This window comes from Protopterus annectens, chromosome 17.part0 (assembly GCF_019279795.1).
Source record: "Protopterus annectens isolate FY-2018-M chromosome 17.part0, PAN1.0, whole genome shotgun sequence".
Classification (NCBI taxonomy): Eukaryota; Metazoa; Chordata; order Ceratodontiformes; family Protopteridae; genus Protopterus; species Protopterus annectens.
Genome location: NC_056751.1, coordinates 13,053,083 through 13,081,041, shown reverse-complemented (window position 1 = coordinate 13,081,041; position 27,959 = coordinate 13,053,083). Strand labels below are relative to the sequence as shown.

General features: G+C 37.5%; 1 protein-coding gene across 6 annotated transcripts in view; it reads left to right on the top strand.

Moving 5' to 3' along the window:
- CSGALNACT1 (chondroitin sulfate N-acetylgalactosaminyltransferase 1) overlaps nucleotides 1-27,959 on the top strand; it is a 981,568-nt gene that overhangs the window by 868,240 nt on the left and 85,369 nt on the right. For all 6 annotated transcript variants that reach the window (XM_044059411.1, XM_044059415.1, XM_044059413.1 and 3 more), the window contains one exon: nucleotides 22,627-22,805. In XM_044059411.1, coding sequence (XP_043915346.1) covers nucleotides 22,627-22,805 — 179 coding nt within the window. The remainder of the gene's footprint in view (nucleotides 1-22,626; nucleotides 22,806-27,959) is intronic.

Sequence of the window (27,959 nt, the reverse complement as noted above, 5' to 3'; positions counted from 1 at the left end):
AGGCTCCCCACTCCCACTGGTGAGCAAAGAAACTTCCTTCTATCCAAGTAAGGTAATGGACAACACAGGAACTACACCACAGCCCAGAATACAGCAATGCCTGTAAACTGGTCTAAGCTAGTCGAGGAAGGCGGAAAAACAAAGATTATTATTTTGTTTTTTTGTTTTTTTGGTAGAAACACACAGAAAATGCAGAGACAGTGATAAATTAGTTACACAGGCTAGCACACTTTAGTGGGCAGCCTCCACAGTTAAATTAAACAAACAAACAAGCAAACTTTCGATCAAATTCGACTAAATGTAACTTTAAGTGCAGATTTTAAAATAATGCAGCAATCAGTTAAAAAACATTTCAGGCTAGTTCAAAGTAAGCTACAAAAGCTATTTCCAGTAAAAAAAAAGCAAAGATACTTAAATCCAGAAGGTAGTCGCTTTTTTGAGTTCCTTGCTGCTAGGACCACTATATAAACCCACGTGGAGTTTGTCTGAGCAGTATAGCCAGAAAAAAACGCCCAGAGGCGGATTTTAAACAGTGAACTACAAAAGAGCTAGGAATGGTCCCAAACAACCAATTACTACAGCTTCTTGTGCTGAGGTCACTTCCCCCAAGGACAGGTAGGCTGCTCAAGGCTCCCCACTCCCACTGGTGAGCAAAGAAACTTCCTTCTGTCCAAGTAAGGTAATGGACAACACAGGAACTACACCACAGCCCAGAATACAGCAATGCCTGTAAACTGGTCTAAGCTAGTCGAGGAAGGCAGGAAAACAAAGATTATTTTTTTGTTTTTTTGGTAGAAATACACAGAAAATGCAGAGACAGTGATAAATTAGTTACACAGGCTAGCACACTTTAGTGGGCAGCCTCCACAGTTAAATTAAACAAACAAACAAGCAAACTTTCGATCAAATTCGACTAAATGTAACTTTAAGTGCAGATTTTAAAATAATGCAGCAATCAGTTAAAAAACAGTTCAGGCTAGTTCAAAGTAAGCTACAGAAGCTATTTCCAATGAAAAAAAAGCAAAGATACTTAAATCCAGAAGGTAGTCGCTTTTTTGAATTCCTTGCTGCTAGGACCACTCTGTAAACCCACGTGGAGCTTGTCTGAGCAGTATTGTACCTGATTAATTTCCGATTTAATGATGATTCTGATCCTCAGCATATGATGTGTGTGAACCTGAACCTTGCTATTCCAGTAGATACTGTAATTGTTGACGGTTTTAAGCTACACCCACCCTAGAAAGAGATATATCCTACCAACAGACTGGATCAGCTGACCTGCCTGTGGCTGAAGTGGTTAATAGGAGGATTGGAGGCAGATGCCATGGTAGAGGCTGTGTACACAAGCTGACAGCAGTGCTCACATAATCCTAAGGGTGACTAAGCCAAAGGAGATAATCTGTTATCTTTAATAAGAACCAAGTGCTCATTCTGTAGCACTGGTTTCTTAAAAAACTAGTTGTGTTTCTTGAACTAGATACATAACTCAGCATTCTTTCCCCAGGCATGACTACCTATATGTCATACTAGACCCAGTTAATCCTTAGCAAAATTCATATACTTAAGGATGCCATGCCAGATATAAAATCATGAAGAGCCATGCAGCTGAGAGAGGTGGATGAATGTATGACTGGGTAGTTTCAGATGATACTGTTGGGGGGGGCATACAAAGAGAGGGAAGAGACACATTAGAACATAGTGTATTAAGACATTTTATTCCACGGATGGTGGACAATGAGTCTGGTTTGATCTATAGCAGAAGCTGTATTACTGAGGTATGTAAATAATTCTGAAAAAAACAGTTATGAATACAAGCCCTTCAGCTGGCCCAGCTGAAATGAGTTTACAGAATGTGAATTTATATCATTATTTAGAAATATAGCACTGGAAAACAATTAACTGTGTGAAAAATAAAAATGTCTGTTCATTTCAGTGCTACATTGCAGTTCTTTCTGGATAACAAATATAATAATATATCACAATAAATGAAATATATAATTTACTTGAGGGGTGATTGGCCTTGAGCATAGCACATAATTAGGTTCTGTGTGTAATTGGGTGAATGAGCAAATTTGACAATAATAATAAATTTGCTGCTATTAAAAGGATTTACTGTCTGACTTAGATGTGAATAAGGTGGAAACCCAGATTTGCTAAGGGGCATGAACAGAGATGTTATGGCTGTACTGCACTGTAAGCATTAACGAAAAACATGAAATAAAAGGCACCGTGAAGGGGAAAAGTGTTTGACTGGCTTCCCTCATGTAATGACTGACCTCCCTTGGGTAATACAGGGAAAGTCTTTGTAGTGATGCAAATAGAAGTGCCTGCAATGCAGTACAAGTCTATTGTGGGAAAAATCAGTAACCATGGTGAATTGAATGGAATTTTGGTTCTGTCTCCACTCTGTGGATGCATTAATAGATGTTAAATAGTTGTATATGCCTGTAAAGTGTATCTAATATACTAAGTGATTTAATATAGTATAAGCATTTGGGTGATTTTTACAAAGACAGGAGAAATGTTTAGAGAAAGTTAATCAGGCTACCAGCCAAATATATTGGTTATAAAATTAAAGGGATGGCAGAAAATTGTAATAATTCTCTCCAGCATTAAGATTTACTCCACATATTTTGGAGTTGAAAAAATATATATAAATTATGGTGGTGTCTTAGAGCTCAACTGGAAAAAATGGGGTACGAAAAGACCACCTTTTCCTGGCAAACCACAGTCCTGACAATTATTCCTAAACCTATAACAGGTATTCGGAGATGCATCTTAATAACTGTGTGTGCTCTTCTCAAATGCTTTATAGCTAAGAACTGGGTAAATCCCTCAGCAATCTCTTGGGAAAATGTTAAAACTATGGCAATTAAGTATATATCTGCACATAACTTTTGCTCTAACAGTTAAAAGAAAAAAGACTATTTCCAGAAATACTGGTGCAGTATCTTTGACTTAATTCAGTCAAAATAATAGTCATACAACAATCACTACTACTAACAGAATCTGTGAAGACCTTTTGTGTTTGTACCGTTCAGACCTATAACAAATTAATGCTGATGATAATCTATTGTCAGTCGCACTATATGATGTCCCTTTGCACATTTGTTACGGCATCCAAGTTGTAAATAGTTGTAAGTATTGTGAAGAGTGTTCTCTCACAATATACTCCCCCCTTTTTCTTCTTTATTCTACTCAAACTTACATTCTTTCCTCTAACCATCGCTAATTCACCTGTTAAATATGGACAAATTATATATGTTCTTGTATCACGTTAGTTTCTTATAAAGGGGTCTCTTCGCTACTTTCTATTCCTGAGGTTCATGTTGTTGATACAACTACCCTGAGTGTTTAGGATAGAAGTAGTTCCTTTATCACCTTTTATTTTTATTTTCCTTTTCTTTTTTATTGACTTGCTATGATGGAATATGTCTGCTTGTTACATGGTTGCAATCCTTTTGTATAGCAAGACTGATAATTGTATATAATGTTTTATGTCGTGTCTTGATGTTTCTGTTTTTTCTGTTATAAATCTTGCAAAACTAATAAACATTATATTTGAAGAAAATTGTAATAATTGTCTGTTGGCACAACTGAATAATTAAAGAACAGACACTAATAAGTGAATAGGAAGTGGCTGTGGAAGCTCCTCCAAGGGTACAAAGTGGGCATCCTCGGTGTGGTTTGTTAAAAGGCTGCTTAATTTAAGGTAATAAGGGACATGTTTCTGCATATGATTTTTTTAAAGACAATGGTTATAGTGTAGTGGGAAATTAAGAGTAAAGTAAGCATCCTTAATGTCTTTATCAATTAAAATTTAGTGTTTGCACACTGCATTTATATATACAACTGTTAGAGGAGTAATGAATTGATACATAAGAAATCGCAGTAAAAAGGGTATATAAACATATTATCGGAAGAATGTGTGAAGCCAAGTAAGGGCTCTCATGGAAAGTAATATAGGGTTGAATTTCAAGACTATATAGTTTCCACTATTGTATGTTGCTCACTGAGCCTGCTGCTTGGCGCAAGTAATCCTAATTGTGAAATGAGGAATGATGCCAAAAATATGCATTCTAGAGGTAGGGTGAGATAATTTCTGGGCTTTAGTAATTAATATTTTTTTGTGTAATTCACATAAGTCAATATTCTGGTCTAAAGAGCAAAGGCTAGGGGATAAACAAGGTAATTGAATGTTTGCTGAGTATTATTGTTGTCTGTGGATAACAGCATTGGCATTGTTTTGTCTGTGTGCCAGGTAATGTGAGAGTGTAATGGTATAGGATTGAAAGGTATGTTACTGAATCTAATGTTCTATTTGCACAGGTTAGATTTGAATTGATCAGTATAAGCATAGTTTTATGCATAAATAGATAAAATCTTCATAGTGCTATAAGAATATCAAAACATTTTTATTCTAGATTCTTGAATCTACTTCTGATGTGATTTAATATAGTATAAGCATTGAACTGTCTGCAGGAGAATAACTGATGCCTGAACTAGACAAGGAATTATAAATGGAAAAAAAAGCCATGTAATGAATAAATAGGGTTATGAAACAGAGGTTTATTATAATGTAGTTATCAATTTTACTCTTTTGAATATATATTTTGTCAAGGCCTAATGAGGCATATTTGCTGCTAGTAAAATGATTTACTATCTGGGTTGTGTACTGTTGAACAAAGATGTGTTCTGGAAGAAGACTGACTTAGAGGACTGTGCAAAAGAATGCAAATATTAGGCTGATGGTGTACTTCTCATGACCGTATTTCACTAGTATTGTATGAAGGTACACAAATCCTTATTATATTTCACTAGCATTATATCATTTCTGGACTAGATATGAATATACATTTCTTTGAAATAAAGCTGTAATCAAATCATGGTATTAAAAAAAGTTCCTGCTAAAACACATTTTAAGTAATATTTTTTGAGGCGAAGTCTAGATGGGCAATGAAAGTAGCAAAATTATCAACTTTCATAAGCCTGGGTTGGCATAACTATTAATATAAATTGTGCTAGGTCAATGGTACATAATCAGTTTCAAGCCGTGAATGTGGCCCCTTCACATTTTACCTTCCTAAACTAATTTATCAGAATGCTTTTAATAAACTGGATCAAGGCTATGGATGAAATAATAAAACGTTTAGGACCTGTTTTAAAAATAAAAATAGCGCCTCATAGATTTTATAATGTATGGTACTGCAAAGTTTAGAAAGATGATGATCAGCACTTGGATAATTGCAGTTTTTCAATAAAGAACAAAGACAGACAGTTGATTGCTTCTACATCAGCTGTCTCTAGCTGCAAGAAGTCATTATGGTGTCAGTACCACATTATCAATGTTAACTGTTGGGCATTTGAATGGGTTTTTGATTTTTTTTTTTTTTTGGACTGGAACACCTTCCCAAACAAACTGCAGTGCATAAGACTTTCCAAACCATAAGGAACACCACATTTTTTAAACTTCTGTGTTAATCCTTTCCAGCCCTACCTTTGCTTGAGCCTACTGATCAAAGCCCGTTTGTCTTCCTGGAAGGAGAAAGTTATGGCTTATCATTAGGTTGGCTAAGGAAGGGATGAGCTGAAGTGGAGAGCTACAGTAGTCATGGACCATACAGAGTGCGGGGTCTTTGCTCAGCAACACTATTCATTTATAAAATATGTCACCGAGTTTGTGTTCCTGTATCTTTGTCATCATATCTGAATCTACACTGGCTATTGACAAGGATCCAAATAGAGAGATGAAAAAGTCAGCAAGCAAAGAAGAGGAGTAGTGCTAAAACTGAATTTGTCAAATCTTAGTGAGTACCTTTGTGAGGTTGACCCTGTTTTCACAAAAATCTTGCCAAGGTAACACTGATATATAGACTGTATTTATATATCATATATCATGGACAGAAGTAGGTCAAAAATTAAAAGATAGCTGGGTGCACATGACCCAGGATAAAAAAGGGCTCAATCCTGGTAGGTGCACTGGTGCCAGGATTAGAAAATATGACAGTGTAGAATCCTCAAAATATGGAAACATTCCTACAAAAGAGTTAGATCAGGCCCAGGAGGAGGACCCCCCCCCCCTGTTGTAGAAGGAGGTAGCAGTCTACAAAAATCACAAAAACTGATAGGCCAAAGAAGAGCCATAAACATGATAGAGTGGACTACTGAGGATAAGAAAGAAATTATGTATTGTTACTGTTATGCAAAAAGCCCAGAATTTCTAGACACAAGATATACAAAACAATTAAGAGAGAAATTAAAGGAAAGAAAAATATTCCCACAAGCAAAACTTTCAGAAACTTCAAATGAAAATTTGCATTTAATATAACAAATATGTGAAAAACAGTATATAGATCAAGAAACTTTGAGCTATTTGGAAAAAGAAGCATCAGAGAAAGTGCAAAAATATAAACAACAAAACCTAGAGATATTTGAACAATATAAAAAATAAATATGGACATGGGAAAGAAAGATTTGAAATGGTACAATATTTACGCAAAGAAGAAAGCTAAATTAATCAATATAAAGAAGACAGCCCAAAAGATATTCAAAGAGAAATACAGGCAAAGGTATCTAGATATGGAACATTTTACAATAAAAAAACACAAAGATGGAATGTAGAAAAGAAGATTAGTAAAGTAGAAGTTAAAAAATAGAAGCTGAAGTCCTAGAGTGCCTGCAAAGTGAAGGATTTGGTGTAGAAGGTATAATACAAGTTACATCACAGCATGATGGAGTGAGTCCCCAAAGTAAGGAGAAACAGGAAAATCCGGAATCATCTGAAGAGGAAATATGGACATGGGAAAGAAAAAGAGATTTAATATGGTGTAATATTTATGTAAAGGAGAAAGCAAAGCTATCCAATGCAAAAAGAGCGGCACCAAAGATATTTGAAGAGAAATACAGGTAGCGGAATCCAAACATGGAAAACTTTACAATGCAAAAAATAAAAAGACAAAGAGGAAAAGTAGAAAAGAGATTAGTAATGGAGAAGTTAAAGAAATAGAAACTGAAGTTATGGATTACCTGCAAAGTGAAGGATTCAGTGTAGAAAATTGAATACAGAATGCACCACAATAGGATAGACCAAGGGATATCCAAATTAAGGGGAAACCAGTAGAACAGGAAGCAATTGGTCAGGTGCCATATCAAGATATTTTGGAGCCTTCCACAGGAAATCAGTATAAACATTTACTTGAATCTAGACAGCAAGGAAAGGAACAGGAAACTGGAAACTCTGATGCAATCAATGTTGAGGAGTGATAGGCCAGTGAGTTCACATATAACAGATCAACAGATGGCACAGGGTGAAACTGAAGAGAAAGTGCCACAGGAAGATGCTATAGAACTTTCTATAGAATGCCCACAGGAAATGAAAAACAAGGGATGTGCCCTCAGTTTGGAAGAAAATGAGCTAAGAGAAGAGTTGCTTGATTTAATAGACATGGATAGATATATCAAGATCAATGAGAGAACTAGACTGTAGAAGGTCAATAAAGCCCAAAAAGTCAGAAGTCTGATAAAACAAATGAATGCAGTAATTATAACTGTCCATAGAGATCCATGTGATATAACAGAAGTAAATAGGTCTATTACTGTACTGCTATATTAATAACTGATAAAGTTCTACCACAAGTACACAGCGTAGTGAGGAAAGGAATGGGAGAAATTGCATACCATCATGGAAGTATCAAATAGAGAAAACTATAAAGCAATTAAGGCAAGAAGTGTCATTCTTATAAGACTATAGAAGAGGGACTAGATCAACAAAAATACTATGAAAGATACAGTGGTGGCTCATCCTATTGGACTGCAGGACTGCTGCCCCCCAGCTGAAAACCAAAATTAAAAAACAAAACTAATGCATGCGTGAGTGGAAACTCAAATCTGGACTGCTGTTTAATCAGTCCAAATTCAGAAGAAGGCAACAGTCTCACAGATGACCCAGAAGTCTATGCAGTTACAGCCACATAGACTGGAAGGGGATTGGGCTAGAAGGTCTTCAGTATGTGCTCGCACACATGCGGGCCTCCAGAACGGAAATGGAGCTTTTCTTTTGACTGCAAGGTCTACAGTCCAAAAACAGAAGTTTGCAAGGTGTGTGTGAGCTTGGGTTACTGAAATGGAGCTCTTTGCTGAGATGAAACAGAGCTGATTGTGTGTGTGTGTGCTGAGATAAAATAGAGCTGATTGTGTGTGTGTGTGTGTGTGTGTGTGTGTGTGTGTGTGTGTGTGTGTGTGTGTGTGTGCGTGTGCTTTTTGCTGAGATGAAATGGAGCTGAGTGTGTGTGTGTGTGTGTGTGTGTGTGTGTGTGTGTGTGTGTGTGTGTGTGTGTGTGAGAGCTCTTTCCTGAGATGAAACAGAGCCAAGTGTGTGTGTGTGTGTGTGTGTCTAAAATGCCCCAGTTAACTATAACTGGTGGCTAGAGAGGAACACAGGTTCAAACCCTGAACCTTGGGCACAGGTACCAACAACCTGAAGTCCCTACCCACCGCCGCTTGTGAAAAAGCATTCAGATTTTTGCCTCACAATTTTGTTCTGTTTCTCATAAAATCTGTGGTTTTCTGGATTTTCAGACATTTGAATTTCAGACTTCATATTCTTCAGAAAGTACATGGTAACACAAAACATTTTATTCTAGCAATTTTCTAAGTTTGTAAGATCAATATTTGAAATGTGTCCCTATTTTGGGGCTCTATTCCCCCATTATTGGCTTTGACCAGGTGATTTGTGCTAAGAGGTTGAGAGCTATGGTAAGAACTGAATTCACTAAATGATAGCCATTTAACTTTCAGTCTTCCTGTCTTTCAAGTAACAGCTGATTTGACATAGTGGTATATTGCTCTGACTGTAGTGTACGGGGTCCTGGGTTCAAGACTTGGGCAGTGAAATGCATGGCGGTAACACAGCATTTTATTCTCTCAACATTCCAAGGTTATACAAACAATTTTTAAAATGTGTCCCTGGTTTTTGGGCTTTTAACCCCCCCAATAAGTTTTTGCTTTTTCCAGATTTCTTGTGCTCATGTACTGCAAAGTTGAGAGATTCAGTTGAGTGTCGAGTGGATTTTACAAGGAGCTAAGAGCATCAGGGGAAAAGAAGTTTAGTGCTACTTATACTGAGTCAGCTTGAATTGTTAATAGCACAACAGGTAGTGTACTAGCTTTCAATGCAAAAGGCTGTGGGTTCTACTCCCACAGTATGTAGATGCATTGCTGATACTGTACTGTGTTGTACTTTTAAAGGGGGTCGATGCTGAAGTCCTGAGGATGTCCTTTTGGCGGAGATACCTAGTAGCTATGAACCTGTTTTCAGTTTGCCATTCATTCCCTATTGCAATATTACTAGCTTATCATTTTTTAATGTAACATGGGCAATTTATTCCTCAAGGGCAACAGGCACTTTATTTGTAGATGAAACAATGAAATATAAAGTTGCTTGCTAGCAGCAACCTCTTCATTAGTTACAGATCTCTTTAATGTGGAATTATTTAGATGACTTTTACTTCTGCAGAGATTATGCATATTTATTGATGCTGGTGGATTGTAGAAGTTTGAGTAGACTTTTATGATGGAAATGTTCTGAATTGGGCAGTTTTGTCCTTATTGATGCATATATTTTGTGTCATTGTTTACTGGAATATTTTTCAAAACAATAAATTTAAAACATCCTCTAACAACTGTACTGTATTATACAAGGAATATAATTTAATACAATCTGGAAGGTGTATCAAAAAACACATGTATGTTTCGTGTGCAAGGGGCCTATGATTTTAAAACAGCCCAAAGTTAATCTTTATCTGCCACTGGCCAGATGTATTTTCTTTGAATGTGGGTTTCAATACTGTTTCAATGAATGTGTGTTTCAAGGGCAGAGAGGTTTTAATGCTAAGTTCTATTTTCATTGTGAGACTGCATTGCTTTGTTTAGCAGATGCCTATTAGTGCTTGTACTGTAACGTAAAATAAAACTTTTAAATGAGATACAAATCATCGTAGAAGTAAAACAGCATGCGCATTACAGTGTTTATGGTAAATGGGGTGAAATAGCCAAATAATGGGACACTGGAATGGCTGCAGGGGGGAGGCCCCATTCGACCATGATTTTGTGAGGGGGGAAGGGCGGCAAACTCAATGACAGCCCCGGCTGAACTATACCTCTCAACTGTTCAGGGTTTCACAGAATGAATAGATTTTTGCTTTTTATTTTTGGTTTGTTCCTCAAAAAAATTGTGGTTTTCTGGCAAATCATTTAGAAATGAGGTCACTAAATAATGACAGACATTGCGTTTCAGACTTCATACCCTTCAGAAAAGTGCATGTTAAAGCAAGACCTGTTTATCAAATGTATAAGTTTATACAACAGCAATTTTTAGTACTGTCTGTATGTTCCCCCAATATATTTGGCCTTGTCCAGATTTCCTGCATTAAGAGGTTGGGAGGCATGCACAAATAAATCACTTTATAGAATTAGGTATATCCAAACCTCTCAACTGTCCCTGACTTGCACTCAAAATGTTGCTCTCCCCCTAATAATCCCTCTGCAAAATGGCAATTTTGGAAGAAAATGTGGAGGGTTTACAATTAAGAAATAATTGTAATGATCAGAGTTATAGATTACTTTTATTTCAGAAATGCATGTAGATTTTCTTATTTTGTCAGCTGCTCAACTTAACAGTACTAATGTTAAAAAGCGTCCCTTCTTTGACAGGTCCCCAGCTGTATTGTGTGGCTATTTTAAATTTTTGAATCACATTTTTGGTATGTTTTTCATAAAATTGTGGTTTTCTGGCAATCAGTGGCAAATCATTAAAGATTGAAGTTAGAAAATAATGACATACATTTGAGTTTCAGATTTCATACCCTTCAGAAAATTTATACTAATACAAGACCTACTATTCTATTATCTTTCTAAGTTTATAAGAGTAATATTTAAAAATTGTCCTTATTTTTGGTCCTTTGTCCCACTTCTATTTATGGCTTTGTCCAGATTTCTTGCTCTGAGGTTGAGAGGTATGACAAATGTGTCAGGGCCATCACCATCAGCCAGAGACATTTCAAATTGTGACATACTTGTTGCAACCCACTCCCCCATGTAGTGACTCTGGATGTGTCCAAGCAAGGCAAGGAGCAGTTATGCAGTGAAAGTGTACAGAGTATCCTCCCATCCAAGATAGACATAAGTACTACAGTGGCTTTTCATCTGTCCTTGATTTTGCAGAATATTTTGTTTTTCTGTCATATTTTATACTGTTGATTTATGCTTATTATTATTCAGAAAATGCTTGTTGTTGGACTGCCTGTTGCTCTGTGTTTAAGTAGCAATGCTTTAATGACCATCAGGTAAGCTTGTCTGAGGTTGAAAGATGCAAGTAAGCTTTAATAAGCATACTGTTAAAGGATTACCAACATTGAAAGCCTTTTTGTTGTTGCCATGTAGAGAATATTTACATAACTAGATAACATTTAAGACTTAGATATTGAAATGCATATGACAGGATGTGTAATAAAGGACAGGAATACAGTATTTTCAGAAGCTCACTACATTTGTTGGAGACTTGCAGTCATCCTTGCAGGCTTTATCAGTAAACTAAACAGAATGCTAACAGAATGCCAATCTATCATGTGTGGTCCATAACCTGTGCAGTAATCCTTTAAGCAATTTATCTTGAGCTTGTTTCTTGTTTGCTGTTCATTTTTTACTTTGATCATGTTTTCCCCATGAAACAAGTAGATAGTTGTTGTCAGGCAGCAGATTGTTTTTGGATAAGAATCATTTTTACAAGTGGGGGAATCAGAGATTGCTACATTCAGCATATTACTTGGTACTTTTATAAAGCTGAATATAAATTATAATTAGAACTGCAGTGCAAGGAGAAGTGGTTTGAGTTGAGTGCTGCTTGTTTTTTTTATACTTGATTTTGACTGGCATTCCAGTAATGTATTTAAAAAGTAATTTATTTTTTCATGCCTCACAACCTTTTTGTTTCCATCTAGATATTAAGTAAGCTGTCATGTAGCCAATGCATTGACATATTTTTTTTCTTCTACACTTTATTTTGTCTTGATTGGACTCTCATAATGATGGCTTGGCAGCCAGGGCAACGTATTTAATTAAAATCCCAGTTTTTGTGGTTTTGAGCATAGCTCCACCCCTTTACAATTGACCACACCCCTTCCCACTGGCCCCACCCATTCAAGTGTCTCCTGCAGCCCCCCTTAGATTTGAAGTCATCAGCCGCCACTGTAAATATAGATGTGATCAAAGCAATCCACCGTATTAGAAAAGAACAGGATCTATCATGTACTATTGCAAATAGCAAACTAAAATTTTCAGCACAAGTGGAAAAACTTAGAAGATACACAGATAAATATAAAGGAAAAGTACAAAATAAGCTATTTATTGATAACCCAAAAAAGTTTTATAGAGAATTGGGAAATAAGGTAAAAGGAATTGAAAGACCGCCACAAAAAAGAGGAAGTAGATACATTTTGGAGACGTATACATAAAGATGCTGAATGGATAGAAGAAGTAAAAGAAAGAATAAAAAATTTAAAGGTGCAAGATATGAAATGGAATGAAGTAACAGCCAGAGAGATTGAGACAAAGTTAAGATAAGTCTCTAGATGGAAAACCCCAGGTCCAGATGCGGTACCTAACTTTTGGTTAAAAGTATTAACATCTTTGCACGAGGATTTAGCCATGAGTAAGAACTATTTATATGTACACCCTGAAGACACCAACTTGGCTAACAACAGGCAAAACAATGCTCCTTCTTAAGAGTAAACCTGCAAGCTACCCTAAAAATTATAGACCAATAACTTGCCTTCCGACGACATATAAACTATACATGGGAATTGATGCCGACAGCGTTTATAGTCATTTAGAAGAAAACTCAATTATGGCAGTAGAACAAAAGGGCAATAAAAGAAAGTCATATGGAACAAAGGATCATTTGTTGTTAAATAAAATCATACTGGAGAACTGTAAAAAAGGGGAAGAATTTAAGTATGGCGTGGATTGACTATAAAAAAGCATTTGATAGTATCCCACATTCATGGATAAAAGAGTGCTTAAAAATCCTACACTGAATGTTTGGCTAACGTTTTGAAAGACAGGGTTGTCATACCCAGCTGATGTCCATAACCATTAGGGTGTCTGCAAAATATCCCAACTAACAAACTAAAACAATGAGTAACAAGTTCACACAGACAAACCAATTTTTACTGACTGGTTTGTCTGTGTGACCTTGTTACTCATTGTTTAAATATACCAGCTACAGAAAAGCATATGAATATGCTTATGAATGAGAAAAATGTGCATGCAGTATCTGCCAGTGCAAATGTTGATAGTGTACAACATAAATCTAAGATGAAAAGGAAATATAAACCAAAGGGTGTGGCAGTACTCAACTTTAACTATAAACAAAATAGGGCCCAACACCCAACGTTATTGTTAATTGTCATAATTGTGGAGGCAGTCATGAACCTAAATGAGAGAAGTGCTTAGCTTTTGGTCAGCAGTGTCATAAATGTAAAAAGTGGAATCATTTCAAAAGACTTTGCAAGTCTAAAGTGGCACATACTTTTATTAGAAGACAGCAGCCGAAGAAGCAAGTAGATCACATACAGAGCTGTGAGCAAACTTTTTATGTTGATGGTGTCTCTGTGATCAATGAAACAGTTAACACAGTAGATTATCAGTTGGCAGTAGAGAGTGAAATATTTTGTACTGTTTGGATTAATGGGAAAGTTGTAGAGCTTAAAGTAGATACTGCATAGAAGTGCAATGTTATATCAGCACAAACATTTGCTAAAGTAAAAGCAGGTAAGAAACTTGATTCAACAAAGTGTGCAAAACTAGTTGCTTATGATGGTGAAGAGATTCAAACTGATGGCACAATAGTTCTCACATGCCATTCTGCTGGGAACAGCTATGACTTGCAGTTTTATGTAGTCAAAAGACACGTGCAGTCATTGTTAGGCTTCAAAGACAGTTTGAGAATGGGACGGGATGGATTTCATTTAATAAAGAGGTACATCAGATAAGTCTGAATAACAACAATAGTTTTACACAAAATAGTTTTAGTGAATATGCTGATATTTTCTCAGATGAGCTTGGCAAACTTCCAATCACATATTCCATGAAGTTAAACCGTAAAGTAAGCCCAGCTGTCAGACCAGCAAGGAAAGCTCTGGTAGCAATGCAGAGCAAAGTAAAAGCAGAACATGTCAAAATGGTAAATGTAGGTGTCCTTACTCCAGTAAAAGAACCAGCTGAATGGATATCTTGCATGATCGTAGCTCATAAGAAAAGATCAGATGATATTCGAATATGTATTGATCTGAGAGACTTAAATAAGCACTTAAGCATCCTCATCATCCAATGTGCACAAAAGAAGTAGCTGCTTCATGCCAAATGCCACTATTTTTTTGGTCTTAGATGCAAAAAGTTCCTTTTGGCAAATTTCGCTGGATCACAAATCTTCATTATTGATGACTTTCAGTACACCATTTGGACGATACAGATTTTTGAGAGTGCCATTTGGGATAAATTTTGCCAGAAAGTATTTCAACATGGGAAGGAACATATTTTTTCTGGTTATACATCTGCTATCATAATAGATGACGTTATTGTGGGGGGCAATGGCGAAGACAAACATGATAGAAACCTCAAGAAAGTTCGAGACCATGCTCGTGAAGTCAGTCTTAAACTGAATCCTCTGAAATGTAAATTCAAACTGCAAGAAGTTACTTATGTGGCTCATTTGTTTACCAGATCTGGCTTACAAACAGATCTGTCTAAGTAAGCAGCAATTCTTGAGATGCCAGCCAGTTCCAGAAAATGTCACATCTTTACAACATTTTCTTGGTATGGTCAACTATTTAGGAAAGTTCATCCCAGATCTGACTGAGCTTTCAATACCATTGCATGAGATGACACGCAAAAATGTAAACTGGTGCTGATCAGAACAACATCAAAGAGTATTTGACATTCTGAAACAGAAAATTGCCAGTCCACCCACATTGAGATATTATGATGTTCACAAACTTGTAACTCTTTCGTGAGATGCTTCAAAGTATGGTCTTGGTGCAGCATGTCTTCATGAAGGCATACCAGTAGCCTGTGCTTCCAGAACTTTAACCCAAACTGAAATGCAGTATGCACAAATTGAAAAAAAGCTTTTGGCAATAGTGTTCATATGTTCGAAGTTCAGTGATTATATTTATTGAAACCCATACAAGCAGAAACTCATTACTGACCGCTAGTGACAATTCTGAAAAAGCCAGTGCATACAGTACCAACATGCCTGCAATGCATGATGTTAAAATTGCAAAAGTACAATTTCAATATAGTCTATGCTAAAGGGAAATGTCTCTATCTTGCTGATGCTTTGTTGAGATCACCCAGACAAACAGAACAACATGACAATGAGAAAGCAGACTTTGAAGTCATGGAGGTCAAACATTTTTCCTTATCACGTCTTGATGACCTTAGAAACATGCAGCCTCAGACCCAATTTTCCAGAAGCTGCAATGTTATAAGTCAAGGATGGCCAGAATGACATAATAGTCTACTACTTGACATAGAGAAGTATTTTCCTTATAGAGATGACCTCATGATGGAAGATGGAATCCTCATGAAAGGTTGTAAAGTAATAATTCCTACAGCATTACAACAGGAATATATCAAAACTTTGTATCATGGTCACCCAGGTACTGATTCAACCAAAACAAGGGCAAGAGGCTTAGTATTTTGGCCTTCTATGTCAAAAGATATAGAGAAGAAAACTCTAGCATGTTCAATTTGCAATAGTACTAAATCACGCCAACAAAAAGAATCACTTCAGCTAAACCAGATTCTGGAATTACCATGGTCAACGGTTGCTACTGATATTTTCAAATGGAATGGTCAGCGTTACTTAGTGTTATAGACTCTTAATCAAATTAGTTTGAAACTGACCTTCTTCCTAAAGTAACGTCCAGCACTGTCATTACGAAATTGAAGAGACATATTTCTGTCCATGGTAGTCTGCACAAAGTAATTTCTGATAAGGGTGCACAGTTTACAAGTCAGCATTTCAAGAAATTTACTGAGTCTTGGGACTTTGTCCATCTTACTAGTTGTCCTGAGTATCTACAGTCCAATGGATTAGTTGAGCATGCAGTTCAAACTGTGATACATTTGTTGGAGAAATCCAAAAGAGATGGTACCAATGTTTTTCTTAACTTAATCTCAGAAACATTACTTGAGATAACTTGCTTGGTTCTCCAGCTCAGAAATGAATGTCCAGACAGATGAGAACAACTTTACTGATCAGTAAACAATTTAGTACCAAATGTAAAGAACAACAGAATGGTCAAGGCTCAACTTTCGAGAAAATGTCAGTCACAAAAGTTGTACTACAATAAGTCCAGGAAACCTCTTAGGCCATTAAGGCAAGGAGAAGTTGTGAGAATGCAAACACCTAAAGGATATGACCGAGTGGGTATTGTCAAAAACCTTTGGGAAGAACTGAGATCTTACATCATACAATTTGATGGAATGGATTTCAGAAGGAATTGAAGGCACATAATGCCAGTCTCCAAATCAGTGACACAGCAGATTGCCTGTGCCAGAAACTCTGTTTCCCAGAGTGGCTCTACACTTGTTCAAACTCCAGAGGACAGTGTACTTTCTTCAAGTAATCCTGATGTAACCCCTGAAGTTCCAACTGTAAAAGAATCCCCATAGACTGTCCCTGTTGCTAAACAAGTCAAAGTTTTTATATAAGCAGATTGGGCAGAATTTCCAAACCCAGTTCAAGACACAGCGTCTTGGACTCAAATTTGTTTGTTATATGTTGATGTGATATGTAGCTTGTTAAATGTCTTGTTCTCCTATTGCATGTCGAACAAATCAAAGATGGAGGATGTAGATCATTTTGTGTATCATACCTAGTCAGCCACTGTAGCTAGACAAGCATGTGCATATAAGTTACTGAGCATGTGCAAGATCAGTGCCATTTTCTATAGTCAGTGAGAGTGAATTCAGGTGTGAATGGAGATGCACGTGTCAGTGTGTTTGAAGTAATGAGTCAGTCATTTAGCTTAAATATATGTTCCAGTTACAGCTCTTGATGTGTTTATGTACAATAAACAACTTGAACCCATCACAGTGCCTCAGTGATACATGAGACATGCAACAGTATCGTACAATTCTACTGAGGTGGGAGAGATTAGATGGTATTCAGTAGGCAAATGGTATGGTAAATATGCACCCAGAGTTTTGGCTAGATGTACCCAATTTTCAAGAGCCTTTGTACCTATTTTTGATGTCTGCAGGTGAAGCAGAATGTCTGGGACTTGGTCTAGATCTCTGGAGTCTGCAGCCAGTAATCAATCACTAGATGTTATCAGGATCCCCCATGTACAACAGAAAACTTAGAAGTCAGAGTTTGTTCTAGAAATAAAATAAACAAATAACCATTGCTGTGAAAAACACATGCAGTAGAGAATACTAACATGATAACTGTGATGATAGGTAGTTACAAGACAGGCAGCCCAGGAGACCATTAAAGGGCCTAGCTCAATTTCTAAATTAACCCAAAACACTGTCTAAGTGACTTGCTCAAGGTCATGCAGTAGCCAAATGAAGGCTGAAGGAATCAAACCCTGGACTACAAGAAGTAGCACATTAACAGCTCACAGTATTAACCTTCTGTGCTTACTGACAGACAATATTGCATCACTTTTGAATATAAAAAATGCACCAGCACTGATTTATAGTAAAGTCAGTTTTGTGAAATGAACCTATGGATTTTCACTGATGGTTTAAATGGGGTAATGGATGATCAGGGGAAGCAGAGGATGTGGTCTTCCTAAATCTCAGGATGTAGTTCTGCTCTAGATAGGACTCTGATAAACAAATTAGGGAGGCATGGAGTCTACTATAAAATGTAAATTTGGTTGAGTACCTTCTCTGTGATAATGGACTGTCATGGCAAATGGAAATGAAGAGGTAGTGTCGCCGTGTTCCTTTATGGGTCACTTCTATAGCTACTCCTCTTCAGCACCTTTATTAATGACATTGTAGAGGGGATATTGCAGGTGTGTTTCCCTGAGACAGCATTAACATTTAGAGCAGGATGGATATTAAATCAGTGTGCTGAAAATGGTAGCAGGGCTTTGTAAAGTGGAGGAATGGGCCAGAGTACAATGGCTGAACTGTAAATGAAAATACATCTTAATGCAGTTGTGATGCAAAATGAAAAGAATGGTCCAATACTGTTTGTGTGTTGGAACAGTGCAAAAGGTGCAGGAGTGCTAGAGGAAAGGTATATTAATACAACTGAATAGATGACCTGTGGTATAGTATTTGTGATACTGTGCCTGCATCTCAAGGATGCATTTATATAGGAAACAAAAGTATAAATGATGTTTAAAGACATAAAATGATGCTGGCAGCTGGATTGTATCAAGCATTATATAAAGACTGAGTGAAAGGTGCTGGGATTTATGGTTAATGTATGGGGAGCCAGCTATGCATACAGAAGATACAGATAAAACTTTGCAGTTAGCATCAAAGGTAATAGTAACTGCAGGAAATCTGTGCTGCCTGCAACATTTGTATTGGGCAAAGGAAATGTATTGACACTGTAGGCCTTCTGATTCATAGCTCACGTTAATTTCATTTTATGAGTGCAGTTGTAAACTGTGCAGACACCATTCTTACAATGGAATAAATGTGTGCAGTGTAAAATGCAAAATGTGGCAAAGAAAAGTAATTATTACTCTTTGACCCAATATTGTATTTTTTTTGATGATCACAAGTAATATACTCTTTCAGTGAGTCATTTCTGAGAACTAAATACAATAATGCAGATGGATGATATGTAAGCAAGTTACTCTAACTATGGAAATCGGGAGCAGGCAACTTGTTCATGGTCAGACTGGGAAAAGCAGCTTGATCCAATCTGTATTGCTGAATTTGATTTGTAAAGATATTAAATTGTGCTGGAATGGCATTCAGTTGAACGTTACATTAAATTAAATGCCATTTGCTCAAATTTAGTCATGGCACTGCTTGTGCAAGTTGGAAAAAAACATAGCTAGTACATTTGGTATCCTGTGCAGATCCCCAAATTGGTGGGCCACTCAACTCTAATCTGAGCTCCTCCACAAAAAGCTCATCCTGAAGTTAAAGAAACAATGTTCTTCTACTCTGTTGCAATTGTAGAAAGCTGCTTGCTAAAACTGCATCAAGCAGCATGCTATAGTGACAAAAAAGTAGCACAGATCATTGAAATCACCACACCCAGTGACTACAGTATGTTGCATACAGAGAGAGACAAAGTCATAAAATATCAGGATCTGCAGGCTAAAATGAGAGCAATGCGGAAGAAAGATACCCGGACAGTTCCAATGGTAGTAGGAGCAATTGATCTTATAAAAAAGAATCTACAGTCGTATTTAGATATGTTACCAATCCATGTAACCCCATACAAATTGCAGAAGGAGTCATTACTGTGCACATCGCAGGTGCTGCAAAGAGCACTTTTGGCTGACATCAAAGATTGAAACAATACTAATTTCATGAACTTTAATCGTGATTTGACTTAGGAATGGGGTGCATTCCCATCATGGTATCAGCAACCCAAAAGATTTGGAGAAATTAAAAAAGTGACTACACACACACACACACACACACACACACACACACACACACACCACGTGCTTCAGATGTACCATAAATGCAGTATTAGCACTGTTTTATGAAACTATAATATCCTCACAGCTTCATAACTCAGTGCTGCTGCTGCCCTTCCACACCATCAGCACCTGATGATCGCACCAACAGATAGCTTACACCCATGGAAACCTCCCCATTCACCCACCCTAGTTATACCTCTGAAATGGGCTTAGAAATGATGTTTTAGTTTTGGCCAGCTAGGCTTAGAATTAGGTTTAAGTTTGGGGCTAGGATTAGGTTTATGTTTAACTATAATGCCCACGTTAGGATTAAATTTAAGTTTAGGATTAAGTGTAAGTTTAGTGCTAACTTTATCTTTCGAATTATGGTTAAAGTTAAAGTTTTGGTTAGAGTTGATTTAGGGAAAGATTTAGGCTTAGCGCTGTGGGGTGTGTGTATGTGTGTTGGGGGGTTCATTCTATATGTGGGTTCTTCATAAGAAATACTTTGGATAACTTTACATATTGTTGTATGGTACACCTTTTCAAGGAGTGTGTCTTTCTGTGAAATTAATTTTGAATTGTTTATCATTTTGATATTTGGCTCACCTATGTTGTATTCAATTTTTTGAATTGTTTGTCATTTTGCCTATTTGGCTCACCTAAGTTGTTTTCAACAAGTTTGTTTAAAAAAATGCCACAGCTCTTCTAGGAGCTCCTGGAACATTGTACCATTGAAGAACATCTCTGTAGGGTGTAAACAAAGAGAGTTAAACAGGTCAGCTTTCACTGTAGCTCACCTTTCTTGGTCACTTTTTTAGTTGTTTGATTCTCATCTTACACAACTCCAAATACACAGCAACAGAGTCAAGTGTGACATGTGTTTCAGAGTGAAAGCACTAGGGTATCTTGTCTTTTCCTTCTCTAAACTAGGTTGTGTTCATTTTATGTGAAATTGTTAGCAGTCTGAAGTGGTGTAACACATTGTAGATGCACTCAAGCTATACCACCATGCCTACACTGTGTGCAAAGTGACCTAGGTGTAAACAGTGTCTTAAACATCATATCACACGATACATACCATCTGCATCAGAGAAACCTGTTTTTTATTATTCCTAATCAATTGCTCTCTAACATGGCAAAGGAAATGAGATGCATATTTGGAGGCTGACGAGAAGTTACTCAAAGGTACTGACATAACATGAAGAGACAGAAAAGTTGTCCCACATCTGATACACTTATTACACAAGAGCCAGTTTTCACATACATATCAGACAAGAGTCATTAAACCCTTTTCAAATGTTTAATTTTATAAAATGTTAACAAACAGTCCCATTTATAAAATACGTGAGAAACATTTGTTTAACTCCCTTATCATTTACTTTCTTCCACTAAACATAATCTAGATGACTGGATGAGTATCCACAAATTTACTCCAGGACTGACTGATATGGCCATCTTGGAGAAAGGATCTTTAGCCCAAAGGAGGATACTGGCAAGGTGTGAATGGTCACAGGACGCACTGGCCTTGGAATACTTGTGAATCAAAGAATCTAACCTTGAACAGTGAGCTCATTCCTGCACCCCAGTAGTTCTCTTTCAATAAGGAGGATTTATTCCTTTTAATACAGTTGGAAACCCTTATAGAAAAAGCTGTACTCACTATCGCTTTCCATCCGTTTCTTACTTGCTTATCTAAGAAGGAGTTTGCCAAATCTGAGTTCCAGGTGTGGCACCTTACCCCCTTCTCTTTTCATATGGGCTGCTGATTGTTGTTTTTGTATTTTAATAACACGTTTCTAGGCCATGAGATGTCTGTTAAGTTAAACAGCCCCTTGAAGTGAGTTCAGACTACTGAGAAAGCTTCACGTTATTTATTTCAGTTCTACTTAAGTTGTCATGCCATTGATGCACATGTTTATATATAGATCTTTTACACTCACCTAACTGTATTGCAAGCCATTTTTTAATTCAGAATCCAGGCTTTAAGTTGTAATTGTTCACAGCAGGATAAAGTGTCACACCTCATATTATGAGTAAAATCTTGTGTGGCTGACTTGTGTATCATTGTTTGCCACTCCTTGCTATGATGCTGATTTGAAAACCATAATCAGTCATAAGTAAATCTTAGCAGAGATAATCCCCACTGAAACTTGTAATTTAACATATACAGTTTAAGACATGCAGTATGTTATTCACATGCTGTTATGCAAATACTTGTCATTTTCATATTTATGTACAGTGCAAGAAAACAGTAATTTTGAAAAATATTGCCTGGCTCCATTGAAATCCTTGTGAAATCTCATGAGCTGGATAAATATAAATGTTTATAGGGTTACTGAGAAGTTTTACAAAAGCTGTAACTGTTACAGTACTTATTTTAATGTATAAGCAATGCAGCACTTGGAATGTTGTAAATATAACTATTGTAAGTAAAGCTGAATGTATACTGAAAATGGTGTTTGCATTTTAGTAGCCTTTATTTAAGTAATGCGTATCTAATTTTATTTTCTTAAAAAAACTTTCAGTATTAATTATTGCAGGTATGCAAAAGGCAATGATGTATGTTTTTCCAAACTGCTGTAGAGAACAAATGACTAAAACAGCAAATATGTCAGTTTCTGAAATGCATAAGCTTGGAATGGCCATGTTGTTTTTATTTTTAATTGCCTCTACCCAGTACTATTCAGTTTCATGTAGAATGTATCTGAGGGTCTGAGGGCTGAAGTAATTTATTTTCCAGGATTATTATAACAAACTCAAAATTGTTATTTTGTGGGGATGCTTGTCTTTAAATAATCTCCTTATTTTATTGAATAAAAATATTTGGAAGTTTCTTGCAGGACCTCATAGATTTCCAATATATATTTTTCTTCTAGACAGGCAAACTTCAAGAACTATATTTGGTAGTTTCTTGCAGAATCTCATAGATTTCCAATATATATTTTTCTTCTAGGCAGGCAAACTTCAAGAACTATACTTTTATCCAACGGAATGAGGATTTCTCAAGGGGTAAAGGCCTAGATGTAGGCGCTCGTGCCTGGAAAAGTAGTAACGTGTTGCTGTTCTTCTGTGATGTTGACATATACTTCACTGCTGACTTTCTCAACTCATGTAGAATGAATGCACAACCAGGTAAGGATATGCAGAAGAGTGTGACAGTTGTTCTAAAACTATAAATAGTACACAATTTTGTTTTGGTTATCCCCCCCAACACAGGATCAGGCACATTGACTCTTCTACTTGCAACAATTTGGTCAATGTATATCTTAGTAATCTTAGCAGTGGGAACTGCAAATCCTCAGGTTAGGCAAACGCCTCACATTCCATTCTCTCCTGCTGGAAATGCCAGTTTGTTCATCGACTTCATTGTGAGAAACAGGTGGTAGGGAGCAGGACAGTTTGCTAGCCCTGCAGGCTGGCCTACCCTCTCCTTGGCAGAACAGTCCCTTCTCTATCGCAGCTTTTTTTGTGCTCCATTATATGCTGCTCTCTGAGGGCAAGTGAAACTACATGCTGAATTCCCTTGGTTTATTGTGTGACTTGTTTATGGTATTATGGCTTGCTAGGTTTAAGCTCCATGGGGTGCAGTATCTACTACTACCACTAGATGTCATCCCTGTGGTGAGCCAGAGCCACCACCCTCGCCCTATGATGGTTGAGACAACAATGGCTTGTACTGGTGCCTGTGCTGCTGTTTGAACTTTCATCACCTGTGATGTAGAAAGGGCTTTATCCTTCTATGCCAGAGAGCTTGTGAGAAATTAATGATTCCTGAACATTATGTAAATTCAAAATAATGAATGCAATGCCACATGTTGATATTAAGGGATTAATAGCCTATTATAGTTGTGTTTTTTGAACCAAGGAAGCATTACTTATACTCACTGCCTCTTAGTCTTGTGGTTGAATGAAGGGTCAAGCTGTGTATGAGTATATTAGCAAGTATATAGAATAATAAACAACAAAAAACATGGTGGTTCAACAAACTGTATGCTGCTATTAGCTCACAAATGCCCCTAATTTTGCAGAACACCTCTTTAAAACCAGCCTGGATGATCAGATTGGTGATCATAAACTCTCATCAGAGAGACCCTCTTCGTGCCCCACCAGTGCTGGGTGATGTGGCCAAGCTTCCTGATGCTCTTCTTTGGCAGTAAGCTGAGTAAGAACCTATGAAACTGACATTTTTGTCTTGGCCCTTGTAAAGTTTTTGAGTTTTTGGTAAATCACTGTGGCTCAAAGTGAGCCAATAATGCTAGTTTTACAGTTTCTTCACATCGTTCAAAAAAGTGCACTGATACAAAACCTGTCATTCTGTTAACGTTTTAAGTGACTTAGAGTTAAAGTTTAAAATTTATCCTTCATTTTTAGCCTATTGACCCCCCAATTGTTTTTCATATTGTCACTCATTCTTGAGTAAAGAAGTTGGAAGCTACGTGTGCACCCTCCATGTCTGCTTTTGACCCTCCTCCCTTCAGCATACTGTTGGCTCCCTCCCGTAGGACTACAAGGCAGTGCAGACCCATACTCCCCATGACAGTTGTTAGCTATACCTCTGCTGTTACACAACTGATCCATCATACATAAGTTAATCTGATTTAGGTTATAAATATGGTATAATAAATTATTTATTTTCAATAGTAGTTAGGCTTTATGTTGCTATAATAGTAAACTGAATTCTCTTGCAGTGCTTCTGAAACTGCTCAACACCCATGTTTCTCGTTTGTCAAAAAGTCATTGAACCATTGAAGATTGCATTTATTTATATATATATATTTCATCCATATGGAGTCATGGGAGACAGTTTTGTGTTAATAGAAATAGTTCTAGTTTTGCCTTTTGAATCCTTACTTTGTACTAATGATTTGCTTATGACTGTTTGTTTTCTAAAACACCTTTCTTATTGTATTCAGATTACTTTGAAGAGTTGGTTTAGTATTCTTATATGATTTCATTATAACTCTTAGTTTTGTAAGATAAGATGTACCTGCACTGTACTTTGTTTTGTAATGTTTTCATTCCTGCAGCCATGTATTTCCTGCATTTTCTTTGTATTTCTTTAGCTCTAGAGTATATTACTCAGCCTTCTGTCATTTATGGTTTAAGTTATAAAGTGATAATGGTCCTTTGGCCCAAACAAACAGGGTTGGGAGGGTGGCCTAATGGTTAAGGTGTTTGCCTTACAAACACAAGGTGCAGGGTTTGATTCTCACAACGGATAATTGGCTTAAAATGGCTCACAAGAGCAGTTAGCTTAGTACTAACCTATGAACAATCTACTCATCTAACAAATGAAATCTAGATGTACAGATGGATATCTAATATAGATAAATGTTTCCAGACCTGTAAGACACTTACTTGAACTCCATTTCCCTAAATGGATAGTATTTTCATATATTTGATCAATTTTCCCATATAAGGGAATTTGAATTTACAAAAATGCAATTTTTGTGGAGACTGCTTTGCATTATATTTTCCACATAGAAGGATATACTCCTCACATTCCAAACAACTATTAAAATAAAATCAAAAGTCACTGCATCATAAAAGTCACACTGCAGTGATGCCCCCAATCAGTTTTCAGTTTTCTTTTCAGAGCCTCACTTCACCCAAATTGTCATTGGTTGAATTTTGTGCCTCTGTAACAGACTATCATTCATTGACACCAGCTGTCATATTCAGTGACCCAATAGCCATTCCACTTTTTTTAACTAGAATTAAAACTCACCTTAAGACTTGCCAGATGCCAATACTCTTCATTTTTCAGCCTTTTCCTACTTAATAGGTTCATAGGTTGGTACTAGGCTATCGTCCCTAGGGCCTATACAAGCCTAGCCATAACAATTCCCTGGCTATTTCTTCCCACACTATTTACTTCTCTGGACCCCTGTCTAGCAGGGCGACTGACATGATCCCTGGGGTGAATTTCCTTTCTCCCATCCAATCATCAAGGTTCCTTTTGAAGAGGGCCAAAGAGGTGCTTTGCTTGACATGTATGGTTAGTCTATTCCAGAGTCTGGGGAGTCTCTGGGTCAGGAACTATCCCTCCAGCATGTTTTGTTTATTGTGATGACAAGGTTTAGATCCCTGGAGCCTGTGGCTCTGAGGGATTGTGGTTTCTTTAAGTGTAGCATGTCTAACAGCTCTGGGTTTGACATGGCCTTGTATGTTAAGCAGAGATCGCCTAAAAGTAGACGATATGCGACAGAGTGTAGCTGGAGGTTTTTAAGGTGGTCAGCATAGGGCATCTGCTTTAGGCCTGTGATTCATTTAGTGAGGTATTTCTGTGGCCTTTCCAGTTGTTGCAGATGTCTTGAGAGGTACATACCAAATGGGGCATTATATTCTATAATGGGTCTAATAAGGGATGAGTACAGTGGGACAATGACCTCCTTTTTCATGATGAAAAGCCCTTAGTGATGAGGATTTCCTGACTGTTGTGGCGATGTAGTTATTGAAGGTGAGACCACTGTCCACCTGTGTCCCTAAGTCTCTTATCACACTTTCGGTGTTTAATGTACTGCCACCTGTGTGGTAATTCACGGGTACATGTTTTTTCCCCAAGGGGATAACTATACATTTCTTGGCATTGAGCATGAGCCCATGGCTCTGGCACCAAGCATCTGTTTCTGTAAGGCCCTTTTTGTAGAGTAGCCACATAATTTGGGGATTCAGTAATGGCTCCCAGTTTGCAGTCATCTATGAACTTTGTTAGCCAGAGTCCCATAGTGTTGGCCTGTACTTCAGAGAAGTAGATGCCAAACAAGAGAGGTCCCAGGACTGATCCCTGAGGTACTCCACTTGTCACTTGTCTGGAGCTGGATTTGGAGTCAACTACTTTTACAGTGTGGGTTCTGTCAGTAAGCCAGTTGGCAACCCATCGAGTGACGTAGGGATTAATGCCCAGCTTAGTAAGTTTATCTATGATTCCAGAGTGGGGGATGGTGTCAAAGGCCTTAGCGAGGTCCAGATAGGCTGTGTGGACTGCCTTACCCTCGTCCACGGCTCTGGAGACTGATTTGAAGAAGTCAATCAGGTTCAGGAGACAAGATCGGCCCTTCACGAACTCAAACTGGGTGAGGTCCAGTGTTTTAAGGTTGCCAATGTCTTTGTTTATAAGTTCCATGATAATACGTTCCATGGCCTTGCAGATCAGACTTATCAGACTGATGGGGCTGTAGTTCCCGGGATCTAAGGTGGATCCCCCTTGTGGAGTGGGATAACTGTAGTTGTGCGCCACTCAGTGGGCGCGAAGCCTGAGATGAGGGTATGATTAAACATGACACTTAGGTGAGGTGCCGGTTCATTTTGTACTTCATGTAGTACACAGCCCGTGATGTCATCTGGTCCCATGGATGGTGTATTCTTAGCTTTAGAGAGTGCATTTTTTTTACCTGTTTGGTCATTATTACTGGAATTTGGCAATCTTCCGGTATTGAGATGGGCCATTTAGGGGGTGAGAGGGGGGTGAAGTTGGCACTGAATCGATCTGCCAGGATATTAGCAATATCCTTGGGATCAGTATATTTAATGCCATTCTGTTGTAGCTCAGGGCAGATCTGAGCATTGCCATTTAGATTCTTGACATAGTTATAAAATGCCTTCTGGTCGTTTTTGGAATCTTTTGCAATTTTATTTTCATAACTAGCTTTGGAGGATTTTATGAGGGATCTAAGCTTCTTATTGAGGCTGGTAAGGGAGTTTTTTGCATCCTGGGATTTTCCTCCTTTCTGTAACAGTTTCTTCCTTTTGTTGTAAAGTTTGTTTATAGTAGAGGACCACCAGATTGGATTCCTTTATTTGGAGGAGAGCATCTTGGTTCTATATGGGATGGCACGATTCATGCATGAGGTATGTGCTCGTGCAGTGCCTTAGTATAGGACTCAGCAGTCAAACTTTCAGTTCCCATCTGCATGGGTGTCATGAAGTTTGTAACTTCTGACTTGAGTAACATGAAGCTGGCTTTGGAGAAGTTTTTTATGGAGGTTTCCTTACTGGGGGGTGGGGGTGGGATGTGGATGTTAAGGTTGATTACCTTATGGTCTGACCTGACCAACGAGGGGGTGATCATATGTGTGGAGCATCGATTTCCCATGTTGGTAATGACCAGGTTTAGGATATTGGAGCCCCTGGTGGGACTATGGATTAGTTGATCCAGGGCATTGGAATTTATGAATTCCAAGAACTGTTGGGCATAGGTGTTGGTACACGAGTAGTTTTCCCAGTTAATGGCAGGGTAGTTGAAATCGCCCAATATTAGGATGTTTGGTTGTATATTAAAATTTT